General features: G+C 57.7%; 1 protein-coding gene across 5 annotated transcripts in view; it reads right to left on the bottom strand.

Annotated features, from left to right (window-relative positions):
* The window catches only part of ADCK5 (aarF domain containing kinase 5), a 16,911-nt gene extending 387 nt beyond the window's left edge, over positions 1-16,524 (bottom strand). The window contains exons 1-14 of one of the 5 annotated variants that reach the window (XM_025450698.3): positions 16,414-16,524; positions 7,362-7,468; positions 6,491-6,640; positions 2,150-2,225; positions 1,827-2,027; positions 1,605-1,745; positions 1,403-1,516; positions 1,166-1,297; positions 1,015-1,098; positions 847-928; positions 699-777; positions 521-612; positions 197-449; positions 2-118 (exon numbers count right to left, since the gene is read on the bottom strand). In XM_025450698.3, coding sequence (XP_025306483.3) covers positions 2-118; positions 197-449; positions 521-612; positions 699-777; positions 847-928; positions 1,015-1,098; positions 1,166-1,297; positions 1,403-1,516; positions 1,605-1,745; positions 1,827-2,027; positions 2,150-2,225; positions 6,491-6,640; positions 7,362-7,468; positions 16,414-16,425 — 1,640 coding nt within the window. In that variant the 5' untranslated portion in view covers positions 16,426-16,524. Of the gene's footprint in view, position 1; positions 119-196; positions 450-520; positions 613-698; positions 778-846; positions 929-1,014; positions 1,099-1,165; positions 1,298-1,402; positions 1,517-1,604; positions 1,746-1,826; positions 2,028-2,149; positions 2,226-6,490; positions 6,641-7,361; positions 7,469-16,413 lie in introns of those variants that run through there. The other 4 variants (XM_025450699.3, XM_025450701.3, XM_025450702.3 and 1 more) reach the window with 4 other exon arrangements.

Genomic DNA, 16,524 nt, shown 5'->3' with positions numbered 1-16,524 from the left:
CCTTAGAGCCACTTCAAACTTGAACGTCTCCCAGAGGACCTTGATGTGGCGCAGGAGACTGGCGCCGTAGATGTTCTGATACACTGCCCCTGCCAGGCGGCTCCAGCCCCTGACCGCACTGCCCGGAGACACAGTCAGCCCGAGGCTGGCCCCGGCCCCGGCCCCACCCCCGGGTCACACCCCCGCCAGTGCCCACCTCTTGGCCATGAGGAAGTAGCGGTCGACAGGGGCGCCCAGGGTGGTGTTGATAGCACGCACGGTGTTGATGTTGCGCAGCACGAGCAGCATGGGCCGCGGCAGGGCCTTGAGCACACCCATGATGTCCTCGAAGTGCTCCTGCGCCATGTTCTGCATGTAGGCGGCCTCCTCGCGGCTCAGCAGGTGCGAGCGCCACAGCTGCCCCAGGCGTACGGGCCGCTGCATGAGCACCTCGGAGAAGAGGAAGTAGTCTGGGGGGCGGGGGGGCATGAGCCAGGACCGGGCACCCCTCAAGCCCCTGCACCTGCACACCCGGCCTCACCTCGCACCCCAAGTGCCTCTGCGTGTGTCTTCATGGCGGCGTCATCCCTCAGGATGATGGCCCGCCACAGCTGGCACAGGGCTGCCCGGTCCCTAAGGGAGGCCAGGAGTGAGGCTGAGCAGCCGGGCTCCCGCCCCCCAGTTCCCACCCCTGACCCCTGACCCCGCCGCCAGCTTACTTCTCATCCAGAAACTGGTAGAGCCCGTGGTCAAGCAGCACCAGCTGCGCCTTGCCGTCTGGGCCTTTCCGCACCAGAACTAGGGACACAGCGTGTTGGCTCCTGTCCCCCTCCCCTCGCCCTCCACCCCCCGGGGGGTTCCTCCTACCATTGCCAGGGTGGGGGTCAGAGTGGATGAAGCCCGTGTAAAATATCTGCTCTGCAAAGGCCTGGATGAGTTTCTCTGCTATCTGGGGAGAGAAGAGCACAGCACCACCATCGCCCTGTGCTCCATCTCCCCCCGCCGACCCCCCACCCCGATGCACACGGCACTCACATCCTTCACCGCCAGCCCCATGGACTTGATGGCCTCCAAGTCGTTGACCTTGCAGCCTTCACAGAATTCGGCCGTCAGCACACGCTGGGAGAGAGCAAGTGGCTGAGCTTGGCAGGGCTGTGTGTCCCCGCCCGGGAGGGGCCCAGCCCACCTTGCTGGACGTGTCCCAGTGCACGCGGGGCACCACAACATAGTGGAAGTGCTGCAGCTCCCGGGCACAGCGCTCGGCATTCCGCCCCTCGTTCTCGAAGTCCAGCTCCTGGGCCAGGGTGCCCTTCAGGTCCTAGGGACCACAGGAGCAGCTGGGGGGTCCAGGCCGGGGAGCAGCCCACCCCAGCACGCAATGTGCACCCCCCATCGGCTCCAGCCTGTCTCTGGGCGGTGGTACCTGCAGCACCCAGCTGAAGCCGAAGCTGGGGTGCATGAGCTCGACAAGCTGCAGCAGGAGCTCCAGGGTGTGGATATCCCCATCAAAGCGGTCCCGCAGATCGATGTACTGCACCTGCATTGGGAAGGGTGCGGGGAGGACCCAAGGCCACCCCAGCCCTAGCCCTAGCCCCCGCCCAGGCACAGAGCGGGCCCCCACATACCTTCACGGCCACCGCGGTGCCGTCGTGCAGCCTGGCGCGGTGCACCTGGGCCAGGCTCGCGGCAGCGATGGGCTGGTAGTCGAACTCCAGGAAGAGCTTGTGGGGCGGGGCCTGGAAGTCTTCGAGGAACAGCTCATCCACCTGCAGGAGAGGGTTCTGGAAGCAGTGGGGGGGCAGGGCGCTGCCAGGAACCCCAGCTCCCAACCCAAGCACAGGACCCACCTCCTGGAAGCCCCGTGTGAGGGCTCTGTCCTCCAGCACACGCAGGGTCCTTATATACTCCGGGGGCAGCAGGTGGTTGAAGGAGCACAGCCCCTGGCCCAGCTTCACGTAGAGGCCCCCATTTCTGATGGCCCCGGCCACCAGGGCGTCAGCTGCCCGCTGGTGACACGCTGACATCACCTCCAGGTACCCCGGGCTGTTCTGACCACAGGCACAGGGCAGGGATGGGGGATGGGGACAGGCGGGCGCTGCCCAGGGCCCCCGACACCCTCCCGCTGCCCCACCCCCCCGCAGTGCCCCGGGGCTAGGGTGCAGGGACAAACCTCCTCCACCCCTCGCAGGATGACATTCGCACACCACCAGTAGTCCAGGGAGATCTGCAGGCCTATCCTCAGCGACCTGTTGGCAGAGGCTGCCCTCAGCCACCCCGGGCCAGGCCATGGTGCCGAGGGGCCATGCACGGGGGCGGCCGGGCTCAGGGTGGCCCGGCGGGCTGCTCTAGCTCCTGCTCTTGCCTGGCGCTGGCAGCGGGGCAGTCCCAGCTCCCGGTCTACACAGCAGGCGGCCCTGTGTCTGAACACACACCACCAGGCACCCGGGACGGAGGGCTGGGCCCTGCCAACCAGGCTGCCATCAGCAGCCCCCGTGCCAGAGGAGCCCCATGCACCAGGCTGTGGCCAGGCCGCCCCGAGGCCGGAGAGCAGAGGGGTGGCCCCCAGCACCCCAGCTGCAGGCCCTTGGGCGCCTGCGCCTCGAGGAGGCCACTGGGGGAGCCAGACCTCCAGCTTCCTGCCGGGTGTTGCGTAGGTTTGCCCGCAAACCCCCCCACCCCCGCCAGGCACGTGTGGCCCCCCGTGGTGACGAGGTCAGCCTGCCGCACACCTGCCAAGCCACGCTCCACAGGCAGCCTCTGCCCACTCAGCCCCTCCTAACACGGGTGCCCTGAGCTCCCCGGGGGTGTGGAGGGGATAGTGCCCCCCCACCCCCATCCCGGGTAATTCAGCCCAAGAGGCAATAGGGGCCTGCGGAGGGGCGGCAGCAGTACTGCGTTCGGTGATGGTCAGGACTAAACTGCAGATGAGGGGAGCCAGGGTTCCCCAAGTTGGAGAAAGTTGTAGGAAGGGAGTAAAGAAGAACGACCTCTGTCAGCAAGTGTGTGAGTGCGAGGTGTGGGGTGTGTGGCCAGACACGGCCGCAGGCCCACGCACCCCCTCAGCCTAGTCTGCGCAGGGCCCGCAGGTGCACCCGGGGCAGTGAGCACCCCAACACCCCGTCGTGGTCAAGACCCTTCTCCACCCCAAGGAACCAGGCTTCCTGGAGGATGGCTGCGTCCAGGCGTAGGAAAGAACAAGATGAGCCCTGGCACATCTCCTAGTACAAAATGGAATAAAATGCTCCAGAAACGGGAGACACGGTGAAAGGACTCGGGGGGCGGGAGTTAAAGATGTGATGGCAAAACGTGGTTCACTGCAGTGCTTCCAACTCCGTGGCTGTAAATTCTGTATGAGAAAATGGAGAGAAAAGGATCTACACTCGAAACTAACACTACAGTGTATGTGAACTACTGGAATTTAAATAAAAACTTGGGAAAGCAAAGGATCACAGAAGTCCAGTTGAAGGAGCTCCCACTAGCCAATCCTAGACCGCCAGCAACAAAAAAATACCCGATGTCAACAGAGAGGAACTAACAGAATCAAGTGAAAAATCCACAAGTCCAGCCTGATTCAAATAAGTGGGGAGAAGAGACACATTTCCAGACTGGAACGCGGCCAGCTAGTGTGGCCAGGAGCAAACCACACACAAACCCAACTGAGGGGCTCCAGAAGAGGTCGAGGTCAGCGGAATTCTCCTTTACAAAGTTAGATGGTAAATATTTTGGGCTTCGTGAGCCACACGGTCCCTGCTGTCACTGTGACAGCAGCTGCAGGCATCACGGACACTGCATGGAGCACGGGTCCCAGAAAGCTACGCGTATGAAACAGGCAGCGGCACGTCTGGCCATTGCTTGCTGCCCCCTGATGTACATCACTGGCCTACAGCCTCCCGGGTTGTCAAGGTCACCGGGTCATGGAGGGCGACCACCCAGCAAGGAAGGCCTGGCCTTTGCCCCAGCTCCTGGCAGGTGGCCTCTGGGACCCTGGGGATTTCCTGAATGATGGGCCCAGATCACCAGAAAGACTGGCCAGGGGACTAGGGACCTGGGGCTTGGCCCAGAGATGAGCCCAGCCGCGGAGGGAGGCCAACGGCCCCGTCCCTCCTGTAAGGAGGCGCCCCTGGGGCCGTGCACAAGCAGCTCACCAAGGGCGGCAGGAGCGGGGCTGTGCAGGGTCTCTGAGGACGGGGAAACCGACTGTGGAGCCCTGGCGGGGCTCACCCTGCGCATCTCGTCCTTGGCCTCACTGACTGGTTGTATTTCTACTACGGTAACACCCGGTCCAGGGCTCAGCACGGGCCTGAGCTCTGCAGTTCATCCTAGGGAACCGTCAAAACGGACAGCCCTGGGCACGTAACGTTTGACCTCCAGTTTAGCTGTAAGGCCCAAGGAGACACGGAGACTGTTCTAGAGTGCAAGACATTGGAGATGGGCCTGTCATAGGATCCCTGTGCTGAGAAGGGTTCCTGCTGGGGGGCCTGGTGACAGGGGACTGCATGTAGGTAGGGGCTCATGATGCACTGGTGTCTTTGTTTTTCTAGGATTTTATTATTTATTCATGAGAGACACAGAGAGAGGCAGAGACACAGGCAGAGGGAGAAGCAGGCTCCCTGTGGATACCCGATGCGGGACTCAATCCTGGAACCCCAGGATCACGCCCTGAGCCCAAGGCAGAGGCTCAGCTGCTAAGCCCCCCAGGATCCCTGCACCAGTGTCCTGACTGTGCTTATGGAGAATGTCTTTGTCTAGGAACAAACTTGTAGGGACAATGGGGCCTCATGACAACTTATCTGTAGAGGGTTCAAGAAGAAAAATGTTGGGGCACCCGGGTGGCTCAGTGGTTAAACATCTGTCTTGGCTTAGGTGGTACCTCAGGGTCCTGGGATCGAGCCCAGTCAGGCTCTTGCTCAGCGGGGACCCTGCCTCTCCCCGGGCCTGCCGCTCTGCTTACTTGTGCTCTCTTTCTGCCAAATGAAAAAGTCTTTATTTATTTATTTTTTTTTTAATTTATTTATGATAGGCACACAGTGAGAGAGAGAGAGGCAGAGACACAGGCAGAGGGAGAAGCAGGCTCCATGCACCGGGAGCCCGATGTGGGATTCGATCCCGGGTCTCCAGGATCGCGCCCTGAGCCAAAGGCAGGCGCCAAACCGCTGCGCCACCCAGGGATCCCTGAAAAAGTCTTTAAAAACAAAAAGAAACGGTCAAAAAAAAAAACAGCCCACAAGTTTCTGAAAAGGGAAAATTAAACAAGGGGTGGGGATGAGAAAGGAAGGCCTCGACGCAGACTGCCCATCGCTCTCCTCGGAGCCTTGACACGCGTCTGATCTCTGCTCTCCTCAAGCAGCATCCCCCCCGGGGGACGGGCAAGTCCTGCTCCCCACCTGCCACCGTCCTGGGATCCTGCATGCATGCAGCCCCTGGCTCTGGAGGCCCTGTGACCACCGTGTGCCCGTCCTGCCCAGCCGTCGCGGCTAGGCCCATGGCTGACAACAGGCTGGGAAAAGCAGAGTCTAGCCATGCCCCTCCGCCCCAGCTCAGCCTGAGGGCTCGCTGCAGAAATACAGGTTCCCAGGAGCAGAGAAGGCAGTGCCACGCCTGCCACGGGGGCGCCTGCCACGGGGGCGCCTGCCACGGGGGCGCCTGCCACGGTGCCTGACGCAGGTCCCTCGTGCCACACCGCCTACAGGAAGCCAGGCTCTGCCCTCATCAACCTCGGGCTGAGAGCTGGACAACCGCGCGGGAGAGCGCTCATGGCCCAGGGCCTGCCCGCGAGGGCAACTGGGTGCCCGAGGCCAGCCCGCCACAGGGGCAGCGGGGTGCGCGGTGGCCCCACGTCCCACTGCAACGTGATGGCCTGGTGTGTCCTCCCAGCAGGAAGCGGTCAAGCACTCACAGTCCAGACACCTATGGCCTCTGTTAGCACCGGTCTGAGGTGCCCGGCCTGAGCAGTCCCTCCCCGAGGTCAGCCTGGGCCTCCTCCCCAGATGGCCACGAGCTACCCCCTCCAGCCCCACCGTGGGTTTGGGTGGACTGAGGTCTCCCCCAAAGCCAAGAACTGGCTCTTGGCCATAGGGATTTCAGGATCTGACCAACAGCAGGGAGGTCTGTCCCAGGGGCCCCAACAGGAAGATCCCCCCCAAGGACGCTGTGCTGGAAGATGGGGGAGTACGAATAGTGCCTCCCGTGGAAGGCACCCTTGATGTTACTGACCACACGCTACCCATCTCCCGTGAGGTCCAGTGGGGGCAGAGGAGGGTGTCCTCCCCCCTCCCCCAAAGCCCTCCGGATGCCAACTCTCCTTGGGGGTCAGGGTAAGGAGGCGGCAGCGGCCCACCAGTGGGCGGAAGCCTGACGCAGGCGCCACTCTCCTCCTCCAGCTGGCCACGGCTGTCTGACGGGTAAGAGGCCACGTCTAGTGCTCAAGGCTTGGGGCAGTGGAATGTCTGGAGGGCAGCTTGGAAGTTTCCAGCCAAACCCTGCAGCCCCTCCCAGCCCCAGCCCCTTCTACCTGCTGAAGCGCCCCACGCCGTCCACTACAAGCCTCATCTTCCTCTTCTCCTGAGGCTCTGCTGTGAGATAGCGGGCTCCAAGAAGCAGGGGGACCCCCATCGCCGTGGCGGAGAGCACCTTCCTCCAGAGGGGCTTGGGTCGGAGGGGCCTGGACAGAGACCGAGGTGTGTGGTCCGGCTACTGGCCACTGCCCGCTGTCCACTGCCCGCCGGGCCTGGGCTCTGCAGGCCTCTGCTCCCCACAGCGCGAGGGGCACCCACGGCCAGAGCCTGGCCCACCCCAGGGAGCTGTAGCAGCCAACACCGGTGCCAGAGGCCCATGAGGGCACTGCGCCTGAGCCCCGTGGACGCCCTGGGCACCAGGCTCCACGGGAAGCAGCTCCCAGGCAAAGCTGGGGTCCTCACAGAATCAGGGGCTCCTATGCCGTGCAGAGTTAAAGCCACTGTCCACCGTGAGGATGGCCCCCCGGGTGGCAAAGTGCCGGGTGGCAGAGCTGGGCAAGACGCGCAGGGGACGGGTGCTACAGTGACAGCCCTGCAGGAGCCCAGCCATCACACGTCTGCCCCGAGGTCACTGAAGAGCACTGCACATTCAGACTGCTCACTCCACGGCCGCCGGGCCTGAGCGTGGCCTCCTGACACGTCCACCTCGCCCCCACCCCACGTCCAGGACTCTCCCCGGAGCACACAGCTCAGGCCGCTGCTGTCAGTGAGCCCTGCACCAGAATTCGGGGCCCCATGGGGGCACCGCCCCAAGGAGCAGGTGCATCTGTCTGCAGGGGGCGGGTCGCAAAGGCCAGCCTCGGGCCCCATGACACAGGTCTTCCATCCCTGCCTGGCAGGGAGCACCTGGGGCTGGGGAGAACTCACCACCTCGTGGGCAGGACCCTGAGGCTTCTCCTGGGGAAGGCAGCGGGCGGCAGCCAGGGGTCCAGTGTGCTCCGCAGCAGGGCGGAGTGGAAGCAGCAGAGCCGTGACTGCAAGGGGGCAGACAGCAGGGGTCACACGGCCCGATCGGGGGGCAGGCTCTAGGCCCTGGATCCACGCGCGGCGTCCAAGCACGTCAGCCCTTCTAGGGCCCGTGCGTGGGGCCAGGCTCCCGCGCCGGACTCAGGAAGGCGAGGACAACCCCACTTCTGGAGGGCAGGCTGAGATCCGAGAACGACGCCGTGGGCACCGGGAGCCGCTACCTCGATGCGCTGTAACCCTGCCTGCAACGCTCTCCTGGCCCTGAGACCTATCGCTGTCTATTTTTGTGCTGCTCAGCCCACTGACCAGCAGCCTCAGGAAGTCATTCTGAATTTCCAAAGGAACGATCAATAAATGCTTGATGACACGATCAGAAAGATGTCGGGATCTCAGGCGGAAGACCACCTGCTAGGGCCCCAGAGGCGGAGACCGGAGGAGGCAGGGAGGGCCAGGGAGAAAACGTGGCCAGCCGGACAGCAGCACCAGGGGGCCACGGCACGTGTTGGCTGACTCCAGTGACCACGGGGACACACGACTCTCCTGTACTTACTGACAACCTTGGTCTCCCAATGCCAGCTGATTGATTAGGTCTTAGGAGTTCCTCAAGCACAAATTTGCCAACCACAAATTCCCTTTTTAGGGAAAAAAAGGTTGTGCATACTAAGTCATGACCCACGGCACAGATGTTCCCATTATCATCATGAACCCTGGACCAAATGAAGGACCGACTTTCCAATCATTTTCTGGCCAAAGCACACAGCCCAAAAGACGGTTTCAAGGACTGCAAAACAACACGAAAGTCAAAGGAAAAGCTCCATGACCTCTTGTCCCGGGGAACGCAGGCTGACAGCTCGGCAAGGCCACGTGCAGCGGGCACAGATCCTCAAGGAAACCCCACGGAGGCAAGAAAGGCAGCTGCCGGCAGACAGGTGAGCCCCTGGGCCTGAAGAGCCCCTGGCTTCCCGTGCAGGAGAGCAGGCCAGCACTCACCCCCTCCCACCCACAGCCCGCCAGCAGCACCCACGGCATTTCTGGAGTGGGGAGAAGCCCCTGTGCTGGGAAACATCCCGTACGCTCATAGGTGGGGGGCGTTGTGCCCAAGCAGAGTGGGCAGCAGGCAAGCTGGAGCCAGGCGGGGAATCCCAAGGGCCCTGGGGCTGCCTGCGGGGAGTGGGCAATGTGCTGGCAAGGGCAGCCCAGGAGGAGGGGGCTGGGTGATAGAGCCAAGCGGATTCCAGGCAGGTGTGAGGACCTGGCAAGATGGCCCATGGCTGGTGCCTGAGACCCGGGGAGGGCGGCGATGCCGTCACACCCCAGCTGCCCGAAACTCTGGCCAGGGAGGGCTGTGCTGGGATTCTGGTCGTCTCGAAAACTCAGGCCCACTGAACAAGAACTGACAACCACTGGCACCTGCTGGCCACCGGAGCTCAGCTCTCATGATCAGTGAGCCCGAGCACGTCCAACCAGGGGATCCAGGGTGGGGGCTTCCTCTAAACAGCAAGGCCTCCTCAGAAAGTCGTTAGAATCCATGAGTTGGGAACACTGGCTGGGCACAGCCACCTATCAGTTCTGCTTCTATCAACATTTGCAATTTGTTTACTTATTTATTTGAGAAAGAGAAAGCGAGGGAGCAGAGGGAGACAAGCTGACTCTCCACTGAGTGGGGAGCCCAACATGGGGCTCAATCCCACAACCCTGAGATCATGACCTGAGCCGAAGCCAAGATAATGGACACTTAACCAACTGAGCCATGTAGGTGCCCCAATATTTGCAATTTTTTATAACAAGAAGTTAAATGATATTCAGAGAAAAAAGTGGGAAGACAGTCATAGGCTGGGAGGCTGCACAGACACGATGCCCTGGCGCTGCTCGGGCAGAGGGAAAGCACCTGGAAGCACTCCTGCACAGCGAGCAGGGCGGGAACGACAGCCAGCCAGGAGTCCCCTCTCACGCTCCTCCGCGCCAGGGACAAGGTTCTCCTTTAGGGGATGCTCCTTGAAACGTTTAGAGATTGTGTCAAAATGTCTACAACTTACTTTCAAATAGTCCAATGACAACAAAATACATGGTTTCAAACAGAAACAGAAGCAACAGGACAGGACATTAATAATGGGTGGGTCTAGGCAGTGGGCACCTGGGCAGTTGACTGGGACCGTTACGTCAGCTTGACCCCGTATTTAAATATTCTCAGGATCACAGCCACACACGTCTGCTGTGCTACTGCAGGTCCCTGCCCGGAAGGTGGTGTTGCTTTATTATTCTACTGTTTCCTTTACAAACATACGGTTAACTGCAATCACGAAGGAAGCTTTGTATGGTTATAGAACCGACTGAACTATGAATCCCTTACTTCACATAGTCTAATACAAATACTTTTATCGGAGATCCCTGGGTGGCTCGGCGGTTTGGCGCCTGCCTTTGGCCAGAGCCTTTGGCCCAGATCCTGGAGACCTGGGATCGAGTCCCGCGTCAGGCTCCTGGCATGGAGCCTGCTTCTCCCTCTGCCTGTGTCTCTGTCTCTCTCTCTCTATGTCTGTCATGAATGAATAAATAAAATATTAAAAAAAACAAAGAAAAACAAATACTTTTATCACCTCCCCCAGTTGCAAATACTTTAGTACACTGTTAATTCTATTTTAACCTTCTTAACTTTTATATTATTGTCACGCATTTTTAAAAATTATTTATTTAATTAATAATGCCCAGCACAGAGCCTGACGGGAGCTCAGTCTCACCAAGCGTCCGTCACTCAACTGACTGAGCCACCCAAGCATCTCTAAAAGTCTGTTTCCTACTTTGTCTCTTATTCTTTCCTTTGCTTGTTTCTTAAATTCCACATATGAGCAACATCACATGGTACCTTTCTCTGACTTATTCTGCTTAGCACTCTCTAGCTCCATACGTGTTGTTGCAAATAGCAAAATTTAATTCCTTTTTATGGCTGAATAATATTCCACTGTATATATACCACTTTGTTATCCATTCGTTAGTCCACGAACACTTGGGCTGCTTCCACAGTTTGACTGTTGTTGATAACGCTGCTGTAAACATAGGGTGCATGCAACTCTCTGAATTAGTGTTTTTGTGTTTTGGGGGTAAATTCCCAGCAGTGCAATTGCTGGGTCGTAGGGTAGCTCTATGTGTAACTTTGGAGGACCCTGCATACTGTTCTCCAGAGCAGCTGCACCAGCTTGCGTCCCCAACAGCACACACGAGGGCTCCTTCTCCACATCCTAGGAAAGTGGCATTCTGAAGGTGAGGCAGCTACGGCAGGGCAGGGGTACTCACCAGAGGTGACTGTGTGCCCAGGACATCTGGCACTGTCTGGAGACACTTAGTTGTCACAACCTGGGGAAAGGGGTGCTCTTGGCACTGAATGGGTGGAGACGAAGGCCACTGCTCAGCACAGACAGTGCCCAGGGCGGCCCCAGAGACTCAGGTAGAGCCAGGGCTGAGAAGGGGCAGACTATGAATGCAGACTTCTGAGCCTGGAATTCGAACAGAGGCTCTGGTAACTATTAGCTGTGCAGTCAGGACAAGCCACTTCCCTCTCTATACCTCAGTTTCACTGTCTACAAAGCAAGGACTACTGTACTATTAATGTAGGGGTCAAGAGGACTGACCTTTGCAAAGCCCTCTTGCACAACTCCCAGCCCACACAGCAGGCCAGGCAGATGGACACACTGAGGGCATGCGGGGGTCAAGGAGCAGCTACTCCATGGCCTTCCTGCTCACCAGCTGCTGGTCTGCATGCCCTTACTCCCCAGCCAACAGCTGTGTCCTCACAAGCCAACTCCACCCAACACAAAGAAGTCCATACTTGCTAGATTAAATTGAACTGTTTATGTTAAAAGATCATTAGCTTCCCACCACTTTTTCCAAAGGAAAAAAAGCATTTAGCCCAGAACACAAAAGAGACTATTTCCAACATGTGTAAAACTCAGAGACGGGATCCCTGGGTGGCTCAGTGGTTTGGCGCCTGCCTTTGGCCCAGGGCACGATCCTGGAGTCCGGGGATCGAGTCCCACATCGGGCTCCTGGCATGGGGCCTGCTTCTCCCTCCTCCTGTGTCTCTGCCTCTCTCTCTCTATCATAAATAATAAATAAATAAATATTAAAAAAAAAAAAACAACAAACTCAGAGACAGGTTATATACAGGATATGAAGAAATGCTTTAGTTGACTGGGGCAGAAGGGCAGGAGCAAGTCAAAGGACAGCAGAGTTTGCTGCAAAGTTGCAGTGGCGTTCGTATGTCCAGAAGCTGCATCGCTGGGGACAAGAAGGGCAACGGCCAAAGCTGATGGACAATGATTATCCTGAGACATTAGCATTCACAAGGAAAGGAAACTTCCAGGAGCTATGCGAGCTAATGAACTGGAAATGCAGAGCAAAAGGCCTCAGGCCCCGAGGACAGAGGCAGGAGCCAAGGCGTGGCTGCCCCCAAGACCGGGGCTCACCTCAGCATCACAAGAGACCCAGGCCCCCCAGATGGAGCAGAGAGAATGCTAACTCTGAGTTATCTTACACTGAAGCATGAGGCGCTGGCTGTACCCCAAGCCTCAGAGGGGGCAAGGCCAGAAAGGTCAGAGCCCCGATTGCGGTCCCCAGTACTGGCTTCTGCTTTCTCAGATGCCACTGCAGCAGTGAGGACTCGATGGCGTCTCATTGCCCAATTCATTTCCCACAGTGAGCGACTCTCCACTCATGCTCCTGTAACAAAGGTCCTAGGCCCCAACGGCCCACGCGGCGCCAGACCCCGACCCAGCAGTCCTCTCTCACCCCCCATCCACCTGTGCGGAGGTCTCCGCCATACAGGAGCATGACTGTTAGTGTAGCCTGGACTGTGCGGGGCCCCCCATCATCTCTGCGCTTCCAGGACCTAGTGCAGTGCCCGTGAGATAAAGCAGGAGCTCCGTGAAGGCCCGCTAAACTGAGATAAACGGTGACTAAGCACAGAACGCACTAGAGCCCACGTGGCCCAGCCTTGGATGCAAGGTGAGCGACACGCAGGAGCGCATGCTCAGGTAAGACCTGGCAGCAGCCCGACCCTGGGCAGGACCCCAAGGATAAGGCGGCATGCTGACAACTCCAGAGACCCGCCAGGGTCCGCAGGTCCATTCACGTCCTGCCTCCTTCCAGTTTGGGATGGCCAGTGCTCCTCAAAATATCTCCATCACCCAAGAGACATCCCTGAAGTCTGAAGAAGTCATGTGACTATAAATATGAGCAGAACTTGTAGCCCGATCTTCCAGGGACAAGTCCAGGGCAATTTCCAATATATCACATATCTCAGATCAAACCCAGAGCACGCCAGCAAACAGGCAAAGAGAGCACTGCGGCTCCCCAGGCCGCTCCCCCACACACCAGTGCCTTCCACCAGCATGACCACATGCCCTGGCTTGCCTGGGACAGCCCGAGCCTATGCTTGTCTCCACACCTACCACTTCAAAGCCTTCCAGTTTGGACCAGATGAAATGGGCCTTCTCTACCCTAGCCTCTCATGCTTTCTTAGAGTGTGTGCACAGCTGCCTGCAGAAACAGAGCGCTCATCTGGAACTCAGCTAACACCCTACAAAGTAGCAAACACACACACACACACACACAAAGGCTCTGAGTAGTGAGACTCAAATAGATATGACAAAGGTCACCACCCTGTCGATGAGACTGAGCACATCAGAGGATGAAAGGTCAGTGCAGGAGACCCAGCCCATAGCACTAGAGAAACTAAAGCAGCACCTGCTGCGTCTCACGATGAGGCCCAGACCAGGAGTAGTACAGAGGTAACAAGAATCAGGGCCGCTTACTGGCAGGCTCAAGCTGCCCTGAGCACTTCAGTAGCACAGAAATCCGAGGCACAGAAACGTTCCCACAGGTAGGAAGTGAGCCTGGGAGGGAATCTGGGCCCAGGGGAGGTGGCCCAGAGGACCATGAATACCCGGCCCTTTTCTTTTCCAAGGGTCTATGACCCTCTTGGCACCATCAGGACTCAGACACTTACTGGACTCTGCTCCCCTTATCACTCTGAGCAGCTCCTCATCAGAAGCTAAAACTTAAAAAAAAAAAAAAAAAAAGCTAAAACTTACCTGCCCGATCCTTAGGTCAGTCGGGAAGATTAAGTGACCCGAATATGTGCAGACACTTTGTAAGCTGTAAAGTGCTGTGCTAAAGCCAATTCAGTATCTATCCGCCTGCCTCTCACACTAACCTTGCCTCACTTCAGTACATAAAACACCCTTGTGTAAGGGATCTGCTCATCGCAAGCCACAAAAATTAACAGAAATGCATCTGCACTTATGTGGAAAACCCAGACTCCACCCAAAAACTAAAACTCATAAAGGAATTCAGTAACATGGAAGGATAGAAAATCAATGCACAGAAATTAATTGCATTTCTCTACACTAACAATGAGGCAGAAGAAAGAGAAATTAAGGAATCGATCCCATTTACAATTGCACCAAAAAATAGGGCAGCCCGGGTGGCTCACTGGTTTAGCGCCACCTTCCACCCAGGGTGTGACCCTGGAGACCCTGGATCGAGTCCCACGTCAGGCTCCCTACATGGAGCCTGCTTCTCCCTCTGCCTGTGTCTCTGCCTCTCTCTTTCCCTCTGTGTCTCTCATGAATAAATTTTTTAAAAATTGCACAAAAAGCCATAAAATACTTAGAAATAAACCTAACCAAAAAGGTAAAGGATCTGTACTCTATAGAACATTCTTGAAAGAAATTGAGGAAGACACAAAGAAACGGAAAAACATTCCATGTTCAGGGATTAGAAGAACAAATATTGTTAAAATATCTCTGCTACCCACAGCAATCTACACGTTCACTGCAATCCCTATCAAAACCCCATCAACATTTTTCACAGAGCTGGAACAAATAATCTAAGGTTTCCTTGGAACCAGAAAAACTCCCAAATAGCCAAAATAACGTTGAAGAAGAAAACCAAAGCTGGTGGCACCACAATGCCTGACTTCAAGCTGTCTTACAAAGCTATGATCAAGACAGTGTGGTAATGGTCCCAAATAGACACGTAGATCAATGGAACAGCATAGAGAACCTAGAAATGGACCCTCAACTTTATGGCCAACTCACCTTTGACACAGTAGGAAAGACTATCCAATGGAACAAAGAGAGTGTCTTCAACAAATGGTGCTGGGAACATTGGGCAGCCACGTGCAGAAGAATGAAACCGGACCATTTCCTTACACCACACACAAAAATAGACTCTAAATGGATGAAAGACCTAAATGTGAGACAGGAATCCATCAAAATCCTAGAGGAGAACACAGGCAGCAACCTCTGCGACCTCGACCGCAGGAACTTCTTACTAGACACGTCTCCAGAGGCAGGGGAAACAAAAGCAATAATGAACTATTGGGGCTTCATCAAGATAGAAAGCTTCAGCCCAGCAAAGGAAGCCGTGGCCAAAACCAAAAGACAAGCTACAGAATGGGGAAGGTATTTGCAAATGTCTTATCAGATTAAGGGCTGCTATCCAAGATCTATAAAGAACTTCTCAAACTTGACACCCAAAAAACAAATGATCCAGTGAAGAAATGGGCAGAAGACACGAACAGACGTTTCTCCAAAGCAGACCTACACGTGGCCAACAGACACATGAACAAATGCATCAGGGAAATACAAATAGAACCACAGCGAGATCCCACCTCACACTGGCCAGAATGGCTAAAATCAGCAAGTCAGGAGACAGCAGGGGTTGGTGAGGATGAGGAGAAAGGGGGGCCCCCTGACCTGCTGGTGGGGATGCAGGCTGGGCAGCCGCTCTGCAGAGCAGTGTGGAGGGTCCAAAAGGGGCTGAATGTAGAGCTACCCTATGGCCCAGAAACGGCCCTACTGGGTACTTATCCACAGGACACAGACACGGTGATTCCAAGGGGCGCCTGCACCCCAACCTTTACAGCAGCAACGTCCACAAGAGTCCAAGTGTGGACAGAGCCCAGATGTCCATCGACAGATGAAGGGTAAAGACGCGACCTATGTATACAATGGAGTGTGACTCAGCCATCAGAAGAGTGAAATCTTACCATTTGCACAGCGTGGATGGAACTAGAGGGTATGATGCCGAGCGACATAAGTCAGTCAGAGAAAGACAATTATGCCTTGACCTCACTCATATGTGGAATTTGAGAAACAAAACAGAGGATCATGGGGGGAGGGAGGGGAAAATACAGTAAGATGAACTCAGAGAGGGAGACAAACCATGAGAGACTCATAACTCTAGGAAACCAACTGAGGGTCACTAGAGGGGAGGCTGGGGGGACGGGGTGAGGGGGTGACGGGCACTAAGGAGGGCACGTGACAGGATGAGCACTGGGCGCTGCGTGCAGCTCGTGAATCACTGACCCCTACCTCTGGAGCTAATGATACGCTATATTTTAATTCAATTAAAATTAAAAGAAAGAAAGAAAGAAATGCACGTGTACTGTCAACACGCAGACTACACGGCTCGGCCTACTAGCCCCGCATGAAACCCCAAGCTGGGAACGCCGGTGCGCCCCTCAGCCCGTCAGCCCGTCAGCCCCTCACCCCCTCGGCCCCTCATCCCCTCGGCCCCTCATCCCCTCAGCCGCTCAGCTCTCCAGCGCGCGAGGAGGAGGAAGGGCTCCGGGCCGCAGTGCGATGCGGGCGGGCGCGGGGCGTCACTGCGGAGCCACGGCCGGTGCGAGGTCCGCGGCACAGGCGGGCCCGGGACACGAGCTGCACCGGCAGGTCCAGGTGCCCCGGGAGGTGCGGGCTGTGGCCGGTGACCGCGGGCTGCGGGGCGCGGGCGGCCGGTCGGTGGGACCCAGCGGCCCCGCACGGTCCAGGCGTTCCTGTCCTGAGGACCGGGACCCTGAGGCCGGCCCGGGAGCGGGCGGCTCGGGGGCCCCGGGGGGCCGGGCGGAGGCTGGCGGGCTGTACCGGGGCCGCGCCGCGCGGGGCGGGGAACTCACCAGCCGCCACATCTTCGCGCCGCTCGGCTCAGCTCGGCTCCCGGCGCCCGGCCCAGCAGCCCTTGCGGGGCGGGGCGCCCGCAATGCGCACGCGCGCCCCGCCCCGACGGC

Source organism: Canis lupus, chromosome 13 (genome assembly GCF_003254725.2).
Source record: "Canis lupus dingo isolate Sandy chromosome 13, ASM325472v2, whole genome shotgun sequence".
NCBI lineage: Eukaryota > Metazoa > Chordata > Mammalia > Carnivora > Canidae > Canis > Canis lupus.
Note: the sequence above shows the minus strand (reverse complement) of the source record. Positions and strands in the feature narration are given on the sequence as shown.